Source organism: Coturnix japonica, chromosome Z, assembly GCF_001577835.2.
Source record: "Coturnix japonica isolate 7356 chromosome Z, Coturnix japonica 2.1, whole genome shotgun sequence".
Classification (NCBI taxonomy): domain Eukaryota; kingdom Metazoa; phylum Chordata; class Aves; order Galliformes; family Phasianidae; genus Coturnix; species Coturnix japonica.
Genome location: NC_029547.1, coordinates 38,815,150 through 38,825,627, shown reverse-complemented (window position 1 = coordinate 38,825,627; position 10,478 = coordinate 38,815,150). Strand labels below are relative to the sequence as shown.

Genomic DNA, 10,478 nt, shown 5'->3' with positions numbered 1-10,478 from the left:
TATATTCTAGTGAGCTGTACCCACCTAAGAAAGAAAGACCAGTCATTTATTTATTTATTTACTGGCCTGTATTTTGTAAATTTTATTATCAGTGTTCCACGAAAAAGCATGAGTATTAGGAACCTGCTTCAAGTATGCCTGGGCAGTGAAATACTCCCCACTTTCCAACAACCTGCCCTCAAAAAAAAAAACCAAACTCAAAACTTTAGAACAACAGCAACAACACAAAACCCTCCAAAATAAAAGAGAAAGTGGAGTGAGAGTTCTGGAGGTTTTTTGTTTTGTTTTTTTTTTTTTAATTATTATTGACACATAATCACATAATTCCAGCAGTTGCTTGTATTGGTTGTACCATGCACCAACAACAGCTAAGACTGGCATCCAGAAGTCATAACTCATACTTCAAGGCATGTTTCTAGATTTTGGCTACTGCAATATTTATTTTTCACCTAAATATGGAATATCATGTAACATCATAACACAACGTGAGCATTGGTGTGGAACAACAACATTTTCTCCATCAGCTGTCTTGTCTTTTCAGCCTTTTTCATTTATAAAAAGCAAGAAATGTTACATGTGGACACTTCATAAGCTAGCACTTAGGAGCACATTAACATTTTAGCAGGCAGTTTCCAAACAGGCAACTTCAAGGCAGATCTTCAACACTGAAAATACACACAAATAGCACTATAGCACCTAAAAACTTATGCCACAACAAAACAGTGATATTAGTTCTATTTCTAGAAAACCTACAGAGCTGCTGACCTCACCCATATCTGCAGTTAATGCTCCTATTCATGGTAAGGTTTGTTTAGCTGGTTCTTTCTCTGCATATGCCCTGTGTTATATCATTTTGGTAGAAGTTATTCATACTTAGTATTCTCTTTCACATTTTGTTCAAATGCAGTCTATATTCTTCCTTGTTCTTACACTTTATTAACAACAAGAAAACATCACTGCTAACTTGTAAAGATAATCACAATGCAAACCTCTATATTTTAAAGGCATTTGCGACACACGTTACATCACTTGCACACTATACATGCTTGGAAAGAGTCTTAATGCTGTTGAGAAAGATGAAGATCAGACTCAAGCTAAGGATGAGGTCCTACAAGTTATTAATTAAAAAAGCCTCAACCTCTCTGATAGTGATTAAGGTGAAGTGTGGTTTGAGACATTAAACAGGAATCTTTGAAAGAGCCCAAGAAAATTAGATGTTTTCACTGAAAAGTAAAGTATTTCCCTTCCACTGAAGGGAAAGCCTACAGCAAAGCCTCTAGCTGTAAACTACCTGGATAGAAGTACCACAGGCCACATAAACTTACGCCTATTAAGTCCTATGTACTCTAGGTCTTAGTGATGCCAAACAGCATCCTACACCAAGTCTGGCAAGGCCTACTGTTTTCATAGAGGTTTCTCTGGACCATCCCCTCAGAAAGATGATTCTAACGCTCCTGCAAATTTGGAAGGTCTTCTGAACTGAGTGGGCCCTCATTCCAGATCCAAGGCAGGGTCTGGTATAAATTGAGTGATGCCGTTCAGCATGACTCTTGTACTGCATCTTCCCTCCTGCATCCACAAAGGTGTTCAGAGACAACAGAAACACGATGTCCCACTGCCAGAAATTTCATCCTACTGGTGGGGCCTCTTCCCAGGGAGAATTTATTTCACAATCCCATGCTGTGGTAGCGCCCAGAGGGAGAACAAGGAACTCCACAAGAACCAGGTTGTGGTTCACTGTCTCTGAAATGATACATCTGTGCTTCAGAACTGAAGCAGTTTAGGTAGCACATTCACAAGGTACATAGGTTTATATAGGTTTTACATGCATTTTTAAATACACTAAAAATAGTAAGTAAAAGCATACACATTGAACTATTACACACACTTGATATGTTTATGGTTGGTTCACAATTTAGCTGATTTAAACAGCAAACATATATAGACTTTCACAATAGTTATTTACTACTGAGTGCTTAAAATAAATTGTGAAATGTCACAGTGACAACTGTCATGTTGTCTTTCACTAAACATGAAAAGTTTGAGTAACAGTGGAAACATAAAATACTGCATTGATATGGCATTGAAGTTTGTCAGTAAAAGCTACTACTTCATGTATTTTAAAAATCCCCTTTGGAACACATCTATCACTATAATTTGTCACCTTATACTCTATACTACAATATGTTTAAAATACAGTTAACTCTAACCATTCAATGACTTTTTAATATGGTATTGTAAAAAATATACATCTATTTATATCACATACTAGCAAGGCCTTTAATGTAACAGCAAGATACAGAGAATTATAATCCCCAGTATTTGGAATGAGCTTTTCTCTGAGTCAGCAAAAATCAGACTCGTTTTTTTTTCATTATCAGCAGCATTTAGTGAATGCTGAAGTTTTACTTATTTTGTGAACATTTAATGAATGTAACAGGTTTTACTGATGTCCTGAAGGATCAGGTGGCATCAAACACAGCTTCACAATGTAATGCCATCGCAGTCACAATGTCAGCAGATGTGCATGGTCACTGTACTGACTGCTGAGTACCATGAAAAGTCTTTTCTCAATCAGATGCCTTACTGAAAGACATGCAAAGCAAACTGATGATGATGAAGTCCTTAAATAATTTAGTGTTTCCCCCTACAATTCAAGTGCACAAATACTTAAACTACACTTGTAGTTTAATTCTAAGCCACAGAAAGGTCCTTGTCTTGAGGAATACTTTACTTACAGAAGCTTCCATTGTAAAATGAAGACTCATGTTTCTCATTAACACATGAGGGAATGCTCATCTGCGGGAAATCATCCTTTGGCTTCGGGGTGTTGCTGCTGCTGGATTTACTTCGGCTGTGATCTGGTGTGGGCTGGATAGACAGAGATCTGGCTGCCCTGGATCTCACCAGGCACCCACAAACAAGTCGAAAGAAAGCTCGACGCATTTCCTTACTAGCCAAAGTATAGATTATAGGATTCATTGCAGAATTGATGACGGCTAGAGCTATAAACCAGTTGGCTTTGAACAGAACAGAGCACTCCCTAACTTGGCAGGCCACATCAATAAGGAACAAAATGAACAATGGTGACCAACAGGCAATGAAGACACTAACAACAATCACAACAGTCCTAAGGAGTGCCATGGACCGCTCTGAGTTGTTATGGTTAGTGACATTACGGCTGCTGGACTTTACCAGGATGTAGATGCGTGCATAAAGGATAACAATGGCTACCAGAATGGCTATGAAGATACTAATGCAGAATACAACATACTTCTTGGAGTAAAGAGGCAAAATCGTTGAGCAATCTGGCAAGTTGTTTATACAGTTCCAGCCAAGGATGGGCAAGGCACCCAAAGAGATTGAAATAAGCCAGCAGGTTCCAATGAGAAGGAACACCCTGTATTTTTTATTTGCATCGTAAGGCCTCATCTTAATCATTGTCAAGTGTCGTTCAATAGCTATTGCTAATAAGCTGAAGGTGGAGGCTCCTAACGCAACAAACATACTGCCTTCCCTAATAAACCAGATTGTGGAGGACAAGCTCAGTGTTTTCTTCCCAGACATAAGAATATTTACTTTGTAAACAATCCCAGCCAAAAGATCACAGAGAGCTAGATTGCCAATGAAAAAGTACATGCGGTTGTGAAATTTATTGTTTTTCCAAATGGCAATCAACACCATCAGATTTTCCAGGACTATGAAACTACACAGGATCAGAAATGCAACAGTTGTAAGGTCTATGTTATCAGTTGCCTTTTCCTTCAGAATAAGCTTTCCTGTGTAATTATAATGCAGTACAATCAGAGAGTCCATTTCCTCATTTCCTTCAGTACCAACAACAGCAGCAGGTATCACAGTAACTGTTGACATAGTTTATTAGTTGCTATTGGATGTGTCTTCTTTAACGTCACAAGAATTTAGTTCCAGTAATTTTCCACCAGAGGGAGATCAAGCCACAATCCTCCAAGTACTCCTCTGGGCAGGCAGTGGATATTCCCAGATCCAGCGACTCTCTCATGTTAATTTGGGAAAGCAGCTAAGAAATCATGTTCTGAAAATAAGAACAAATGCAACATAAGTCTCACTGTCATCACACATCACCTATATATTGTGCAATAGCTCAAGCTGTAATACAGGCCCCTGATTCAAGAGGGATGTTGGCTAGGATGGAGTTCTGAGGTCGTACATTTATCAAGCTGGTGGTGAGGAAGCCACAGGTCTTGCTTTCCATGGTGCAGCTCCTAATGGTAGGTGTTTTCTCCTGCAAAAGTTCCATGTTTTTTTTTTTAAAAAAAAAAGAAAGAAAAAAAAAAAGAAAAAAAAAAAAAAAAAAAAAAAAAAAAAAAAAAAAAAAAAAAAAAAAAAAAAAAGAAAAGAAAAAAAGCAAGAGTAACAAGAACAATTAGCAAAAGCTCTCAGCAAGCATATGTGCACAGTAACTGGTGCACTCAGTCTCAGAAAGACTGAAGTGTTTGCGGCACTACCAAAACACCATCCCATCTTCACTGCCTGAGCAGTAACAAGGCAGAATTACTGCATTTTAGATTCCCATTGAGATCTTAGGTAGCAAAGAATCTAAGAAAGCATAAGACTCTTGACACCATTGTGCACACCGCCAATGCCTAAAATAGGTTCCCAAACCTAACAATACCAAAACTATGTTAGTTGCAATTAAGGAGACACCTTGAAAGCCATTCATCATAAAGCTAATCCTACTTCAAATTCAAATTAGTTGACCTACTACTATCATTTTTCTAAACAAACATAGCCAATCACATCTTTCTTCTACTTTTCCTCTACGTTGCATATGCAACACATGCATATGCATAGAACAGAATCAGAGAATAGTTTTGGTTGGAAGACCTCTAGAAATCATCTGGTTCCAACCCCACAGCCCTGGGCAGGATTGTCTCATACCAGATCAGGCTGCTCATGGCCCCAACCCACCTGGCCATACCTCTGGGGATGGGGCATCCACAGCTTTTCTGGGCAGCCTGCGCTTGCGCCTCATCACCCTCTGAGTAAAAAACTTCTGTCTGACGTCTAACCTAAATCTCCTCTCTTCTGGTTTTAAGCCATTCTCCCTTGTTGTTTCACTAATATATCATGTAAAAAGTAAGTCCCCCTCTGGCTTATAAACTCCCTCCATGTACTCTCAGGCCACAATCAGGTCTCCTTTGGAGCCTTCTCCAAGTTAAGTGCAATTCCCTCAATCTTTCCTCATAGGAGAGCTGCCCTTTGATCATCCTTGCAGCCCTCCTCTGGACCTGCTCCAATAGCTCCATCTTCCTCTACTCAGTGTACCAGACCTGGATGCAGTACTCCAGATGGGGTCTCACAAGGGCAGGGTAGAGGGAAACTATCACCTCCTCCACCTAGCTGGCCACCCCTCCTCTGATGTAGCCCAGGATACAGCCCTGGCTGCAAGCACACACTATTTGCTCATGTACAGATTTTTATCCACAAGGACATAAAAGTCCTTCTCTGCAGGGCTGCTTTCAATGAGCTCTTCTCCCAGCCTGTATTTGTACCTGGGATTGCCCTGAGCCACATGCTACACCCTGCACTTGTCCTTGTTGAACTTCAATAGGTTAATCTGTGCTCACTTTTTGAGCCTGTCTAGGTTTCTTTGGATGGCATTCCTTCTGTCTGCTACATCAGGTGTACTACTCAGCTTGTGTTGAGCCTGTTGACAGAGCAATTCTACTGTCTGTGCTGAAAAGTCCTTCTAGTCCCAAGAAGGACCAATGGAGGACACCACTCATTACTGGTCTCCACCTGGACACAGAGCCATTGTATGCATAAAAGACACTGATTTAAGATTTTTCTTTTCTAAGTACTATAATGACCAATTATTGTCCTTTTCAATTTACTTCTGTTCTTCAAATGGAGACTTAGATTAATTGCAGCATTTTCCCACAGACTTTGATATGTTGCATTTTCACAGTAGACTGATTCTTCTACATCTCTTTTTTTGCACTGCCATGCATAAGTATTAGAAGAGATCTGCACAGCTCTGTAAAAATATCCAGTAGTGACATAAGTATTTAATACTCTACTAAAATGTGACAGGCACTGCATACTCCAATGAGAATCAGTGCTCACACCTCAAATGCATACTGCAAGGTTGAAAGGCCAATTTTTTAGTTCAGCTACCAAGCCAGGACGAAGAAAAGAACTGGTTCAATTTGAAGCAAATTTGTACCTTTTTTTTTTCCCCAGGAAAAATAGGAAAATTTCTACTACATGGGAGGTCACTTGCTATTGCTACTCACACCCCAATTCCTGCCCCCTAGTCCCCCAGCCCCCCCCCCCCCCCCAAAAAAAGAAAAAAAAAAAAGTAGCTTAATTTTAAGAGTTTATGAGAGTTATAACTCATATATATATATACTGATTACAGAACGGCCATAAGCATTTCCCAAATATGTGAAAGGCACTTTCAAAAGAAGTCTATCAATAGACGAATTTGAGATTTCAGCCTTCACCAGTACACCAGCAGTTTTCAACCTCTGACCCTCATTACAAGGAATCTCTTAAATAATCTACATAACAGAGGTATGCAGGCTTGCAGTCAGTAGGCTTAGGTTTAACACAGTACCTTCACTGGAAAGCACACAGGTTTCTGAAGATCACAAAAGCACCTGAGTTACTGCTATTCCAACACACTGTTTTGAATGCTGGAGAAGAGGGAGTGGCATTTTCAAGTGCCTTGTAGAAGACAGGGGGAGCAAGCAAGTCCCAGTTGAACGTAAAGAGGTTTAAAGGATGACACTACTCATTTTTCCTACTCTCCCTTTTCCTAGATTCTCTCCTTCAGAAAAGAATGAATCTGACAGAAGCTTGTGGTGACATTACTACATTCAGATATATCCAAATGATTGTCTGTGAGAGTGGTTTTCTATTATTATTTGCCCGTTCTAGTCTCTATGTCCAAAATGCTTTGGTGGAGAGACCCACAGGGAGAGATCATGCAAGAAGCACAGTTATCTCTTGGAGCTGTAGGTAGACTTCTCTCTGAAGATGGCAACCCCCTCATTGACTTCTCCAGATCTGAAATGGGCCCTTGAGTTGCCGACACTTCTCCTGAAGCATGAACAGTAAAGCTCTTCAGCAGAACCTCACCTCAGCTAACTTTCAATTTAATTGTAATTCAGTTGAAATCTGCACACTGTTATCACAGACTATCACAGTCTTTCACTGTATTGACTTAGAACAAAATGCCACTGTTCATATGAATTGCAAATGCTTGTCAATGTACAATAAACAATTATATTTCATTAGAAAAGTATTCATTAACAGCAGCTTAACTAGCATCAGACTGCTTGAGGGAATTGTACTCAGTGCTGTTACAGCACCAAATGCAGCAAAATGCATGTTCCTGTAAGACTTTTCCAAGCAGAGATATCATACTCTTCTATCACAGCATTTCATTCTGACTCTACTGAAAATAACTGTGCTACACAGGTTCCCCTGGCAGAAAGCATAGCTGATGCACTCAATCAGCAGAAATTATACTGGGCCTCTTTTATTGTTCATAATTACTTCTTCTCTTAAAATTATTACAGCAAATTCAGTATCACAAAGGTAAGTCAGCCTCTGACAGCCCAAAGTCAAGGCAGTGAAGGATGTAACAGTATTCACCAAGACTCTGTGGGAATGAATCTCACTCACTAGCCACTTAAAAGTTAATACAAATAATAGCAAAATAAATTAAAAAATATTCTTTTCTGGCAGCAGCATTCAGCCATGCCATTTTTTAAAGATTGTTTTCATTCATCTTCCTCTTTGAAGTCAGTAACTCAGAAATTATACAATTGGTTGTGTACCAGAATGCCTATACCACTGCTTCCTGACAGCTCTACTGATTAGTCCTCCAAACGTCTTTGTGCTAGCCAGATGCAGAGGACTAGTCACTAGCTGCAAAGTATGGACCTTACCTTTAAACACTGAAAAAAAACCCCTGAAGAACACGTTGGTCTGTGTTGCACATTCAGCACTGCTGCAGTTAAGTACCTCAATACCCTGAGATACTGACAGAAATCCATTTCATTCTCTCTAAAGGAAAGAGGAGAATTCCTATTGCTGCACCAATGAGGTACCACTAGAACTATAAAGCTATAGACAGAGTAAGGGCAACCTGACACTGCCTCCTTGAGGATGCAGTGGCTAAATCAGTGTTTAAACAAAGGAACAACACCAAGAAAAACAGCCAAGTGGAGCACAATTCAGCTGCCTCCTTTCAGCTGTTGGAGTTACCTGCATGCTCTGAGGATGGAAAGAGCAGCGGGGTGAGTAGTGTGGCTGTGAGCACTGTGATTTGCCCATGCTGGCAAACCTTCTTTCCCACTGCTATATTTTATGATTTCAGCAGCTGTTAGTGTGGTCTTCTGTAGAGGTCTAAGATCCCATAGGGTCATGCATCGTTCCAGGTTGCAGCACAGCTCACCACCACAGCTGATGTTCCCAGTGTCTGGTGGGGTACATACTGTCTTCCACATGGAAAGGTCAGTGATGTGTGGAAGACCACAACACTAATTCCTGCCCCATGGTACATCTCTACATTTCTAGACATACCAATAGCACAGGTGGGGAAGCAGGGCTTCCCACAGATAACTGTCCGGGTAAAGCTGCTGGAGACAACCTGCGATTTTCCTCTAGGACCACGTAACTCCCAGTACCAGGAGGCAGCAGGGAGCTGATGATAATACAGACTTCTAACAACCTTTAGCAACTATTTGCAGCACACCTCTGTTCTCAGCAGGCATTCTATTAGGAGACCCACAGGGAGCAGAGGGTTTCTACCATCTCATGTGCCACTGTGCAATTTACAGTAGCAAAAATAAGAAGTACGTATTTTTGAAACACTGAGCCAAACAATCTTCATGATAGCCCCAAGTCAATCTTATAAAACACAAGTGAGAACACGACAATTCTCTGCTCCTTGCGTTTCCTTTCACAACAGCCTAAAATGCAGTTAAGTTTGGGACATCCACTGCAACTCATCTAGATTCTGTGTTTTCCTACCTTCCAACCATCCATGAAAATGCATGCCCAAATGGACCGGAGACCCCCTCATTACCATCACACACATTCCTGTCCTTCAGTTCCACACACTGCCATATGCTTTGGCCAAAAATGACAATTTTAAGAAAAGCAGAGTGAAAGACAAGAATGTATATTAACAGCCAAACCTCTGTATATTGTAAGGCCTTTTATAGATTAAAAGTAAATGTCTGCAATTTGTCTGGCACACCGTGGCAGTGTTAAATTTAAGCAAAGGCTTTTAAGAACAGCCATTCTCGATGTAAATGGCATCCAGACAACAAACATCTGCTGCAAAACAATGTCTTGGACAATTCAAATAAACTTTAAAATAGTTCTGGTTTTGAAGTGAATGTGCTGGCAGCCTTTAGCAAATGGTTACTTTGTGGCTTTGCAAGTCAGACATCCGTTCGCATTCCGTAATCCCGAATAGCACACGTACTCCTCTTACTCGCAGCCCCGTCTGGTTTTGTTCCTGCATGTAAGCACGTTAAAAGAAGGCACATTCACTTCTTCCCCCCAACACCCCCGCCCCTACCCGCCGGCCCCTGCTGCCTCGACTTATTCCTCCCACCCCCAAAAAATCAGCATTCAGCTCGCAAACTCTGATTTCTCAGCGACTCAAACTTCAAGGGGGTGACGAGGCGCTCGTTGGAGCCATCCGAGCACAACCCCGACAGGTCCGGCACGCTCGCAGAGCGCCGGCGTCACCTAAACCCGGCGCTCGGCGCCTCACTCACAGCTCCGCAGCCCTTCGCCGCATCCCGGGCTCGCCGCCCTCTGCAACTTTCCAGCCCCGAATAGTAGCTCCCTGGCGGCGGGACAGGGGACTCACAGCACTCACCCGCTGCAGCAAGGACTCTGGGCAGAGGCCGTCCCTCGGGGAACAGAGTACCTGCGGGTACTGATCGGCACCCTCCCCGGAAGCTCAGCGGCAGTGGCTCCCGAGCTCGCGGGCTGTGCTGGGCCGGGCCGGGCTGAGATGGCCGGGTTGAGATGGCGGCAGCCCTGGCCCGCTGCCGCTCCCCGCCGGAGCCGCCCCGGCCGGCCGGCCCCCTCCTCAACCCCGAGCTCTGCCCGCCTCCTCCCGCCTCCGTCCTGTTCTGCCTGTCCCGCTGTCTGTCTGTATGTCTATAGAGACAAACAGGCAGACGTGGAGCAACAGCAGTGAGCACTGACAGAGCGAGGCAACAGAGCCCGCCGTTGGAGTTTGCGGTCCGTATAAATGCTGGTGGAGAGAAGCGGAGGAGGAAATTCTAGGTAGTTGTTACTCATCTTAAATTATTAGCGTGTTCAAGCAAAGCTCACCTTTCCTGCAGTTTATTGTGCCTAGTAATCAGCAATTGGCAGAGAGGGGTGGCACAGGGTGAAAGGCGCATTTAGAAATTCCAAGCAAAAAATGCAAAAGTTTTACACTGAACTGCCAATTACAG

At 42.2% G+C, this 10,478-nt stretch overlaps 1 protein-coding gene across 4 annotated transcripts; it reads right to left on the bottom strand.

Annotated features, from left to right (window-relative positions):
• Positions 1-412: 412 nt before the first annotated feature.
• On the bottom strand, positions 413-10,110 carry S1PR3 (sphingosine-1-phosphate receptor 3). 4 transcript variants are annotated; one of them, XM_015849371.2, is made up of 3 exons: positions 9,890-10,110; positions 4,190-4,264; positions 413-4,054 (listed from the first exon to the last, which is right to left on the bottom strand). In XM_015849371.2, exon 3 carries the CDS (start codon positions 3,871-3,873, stop codon positions 2,731-2,733), a length of 1,143 nt encoding a protein of 380 aa, XP_015704857.1. In that variant the 5' UTR covers positions 3,874-4,054; positions 4,190-4,264; positions 9,890-10,110; the 3' UTR covers positions 413-2,730. The 4 variants fall into 4 exon arrangements, with proteins under 4 accessions (XP_015704857.1, XP_015704856.1, XP_032297161.1 ...); XM_015849370.1 differs by having other exon boundaries at positions 9,786-9,893; XM_032441270.1 differs by lacking the exon at positions 4,190-4,264 and having other exon boundaries at positions 9,786-10,110.
• Between the last annotated feature and the right edge of the window lie 368 nt (positions 10,111-10,478).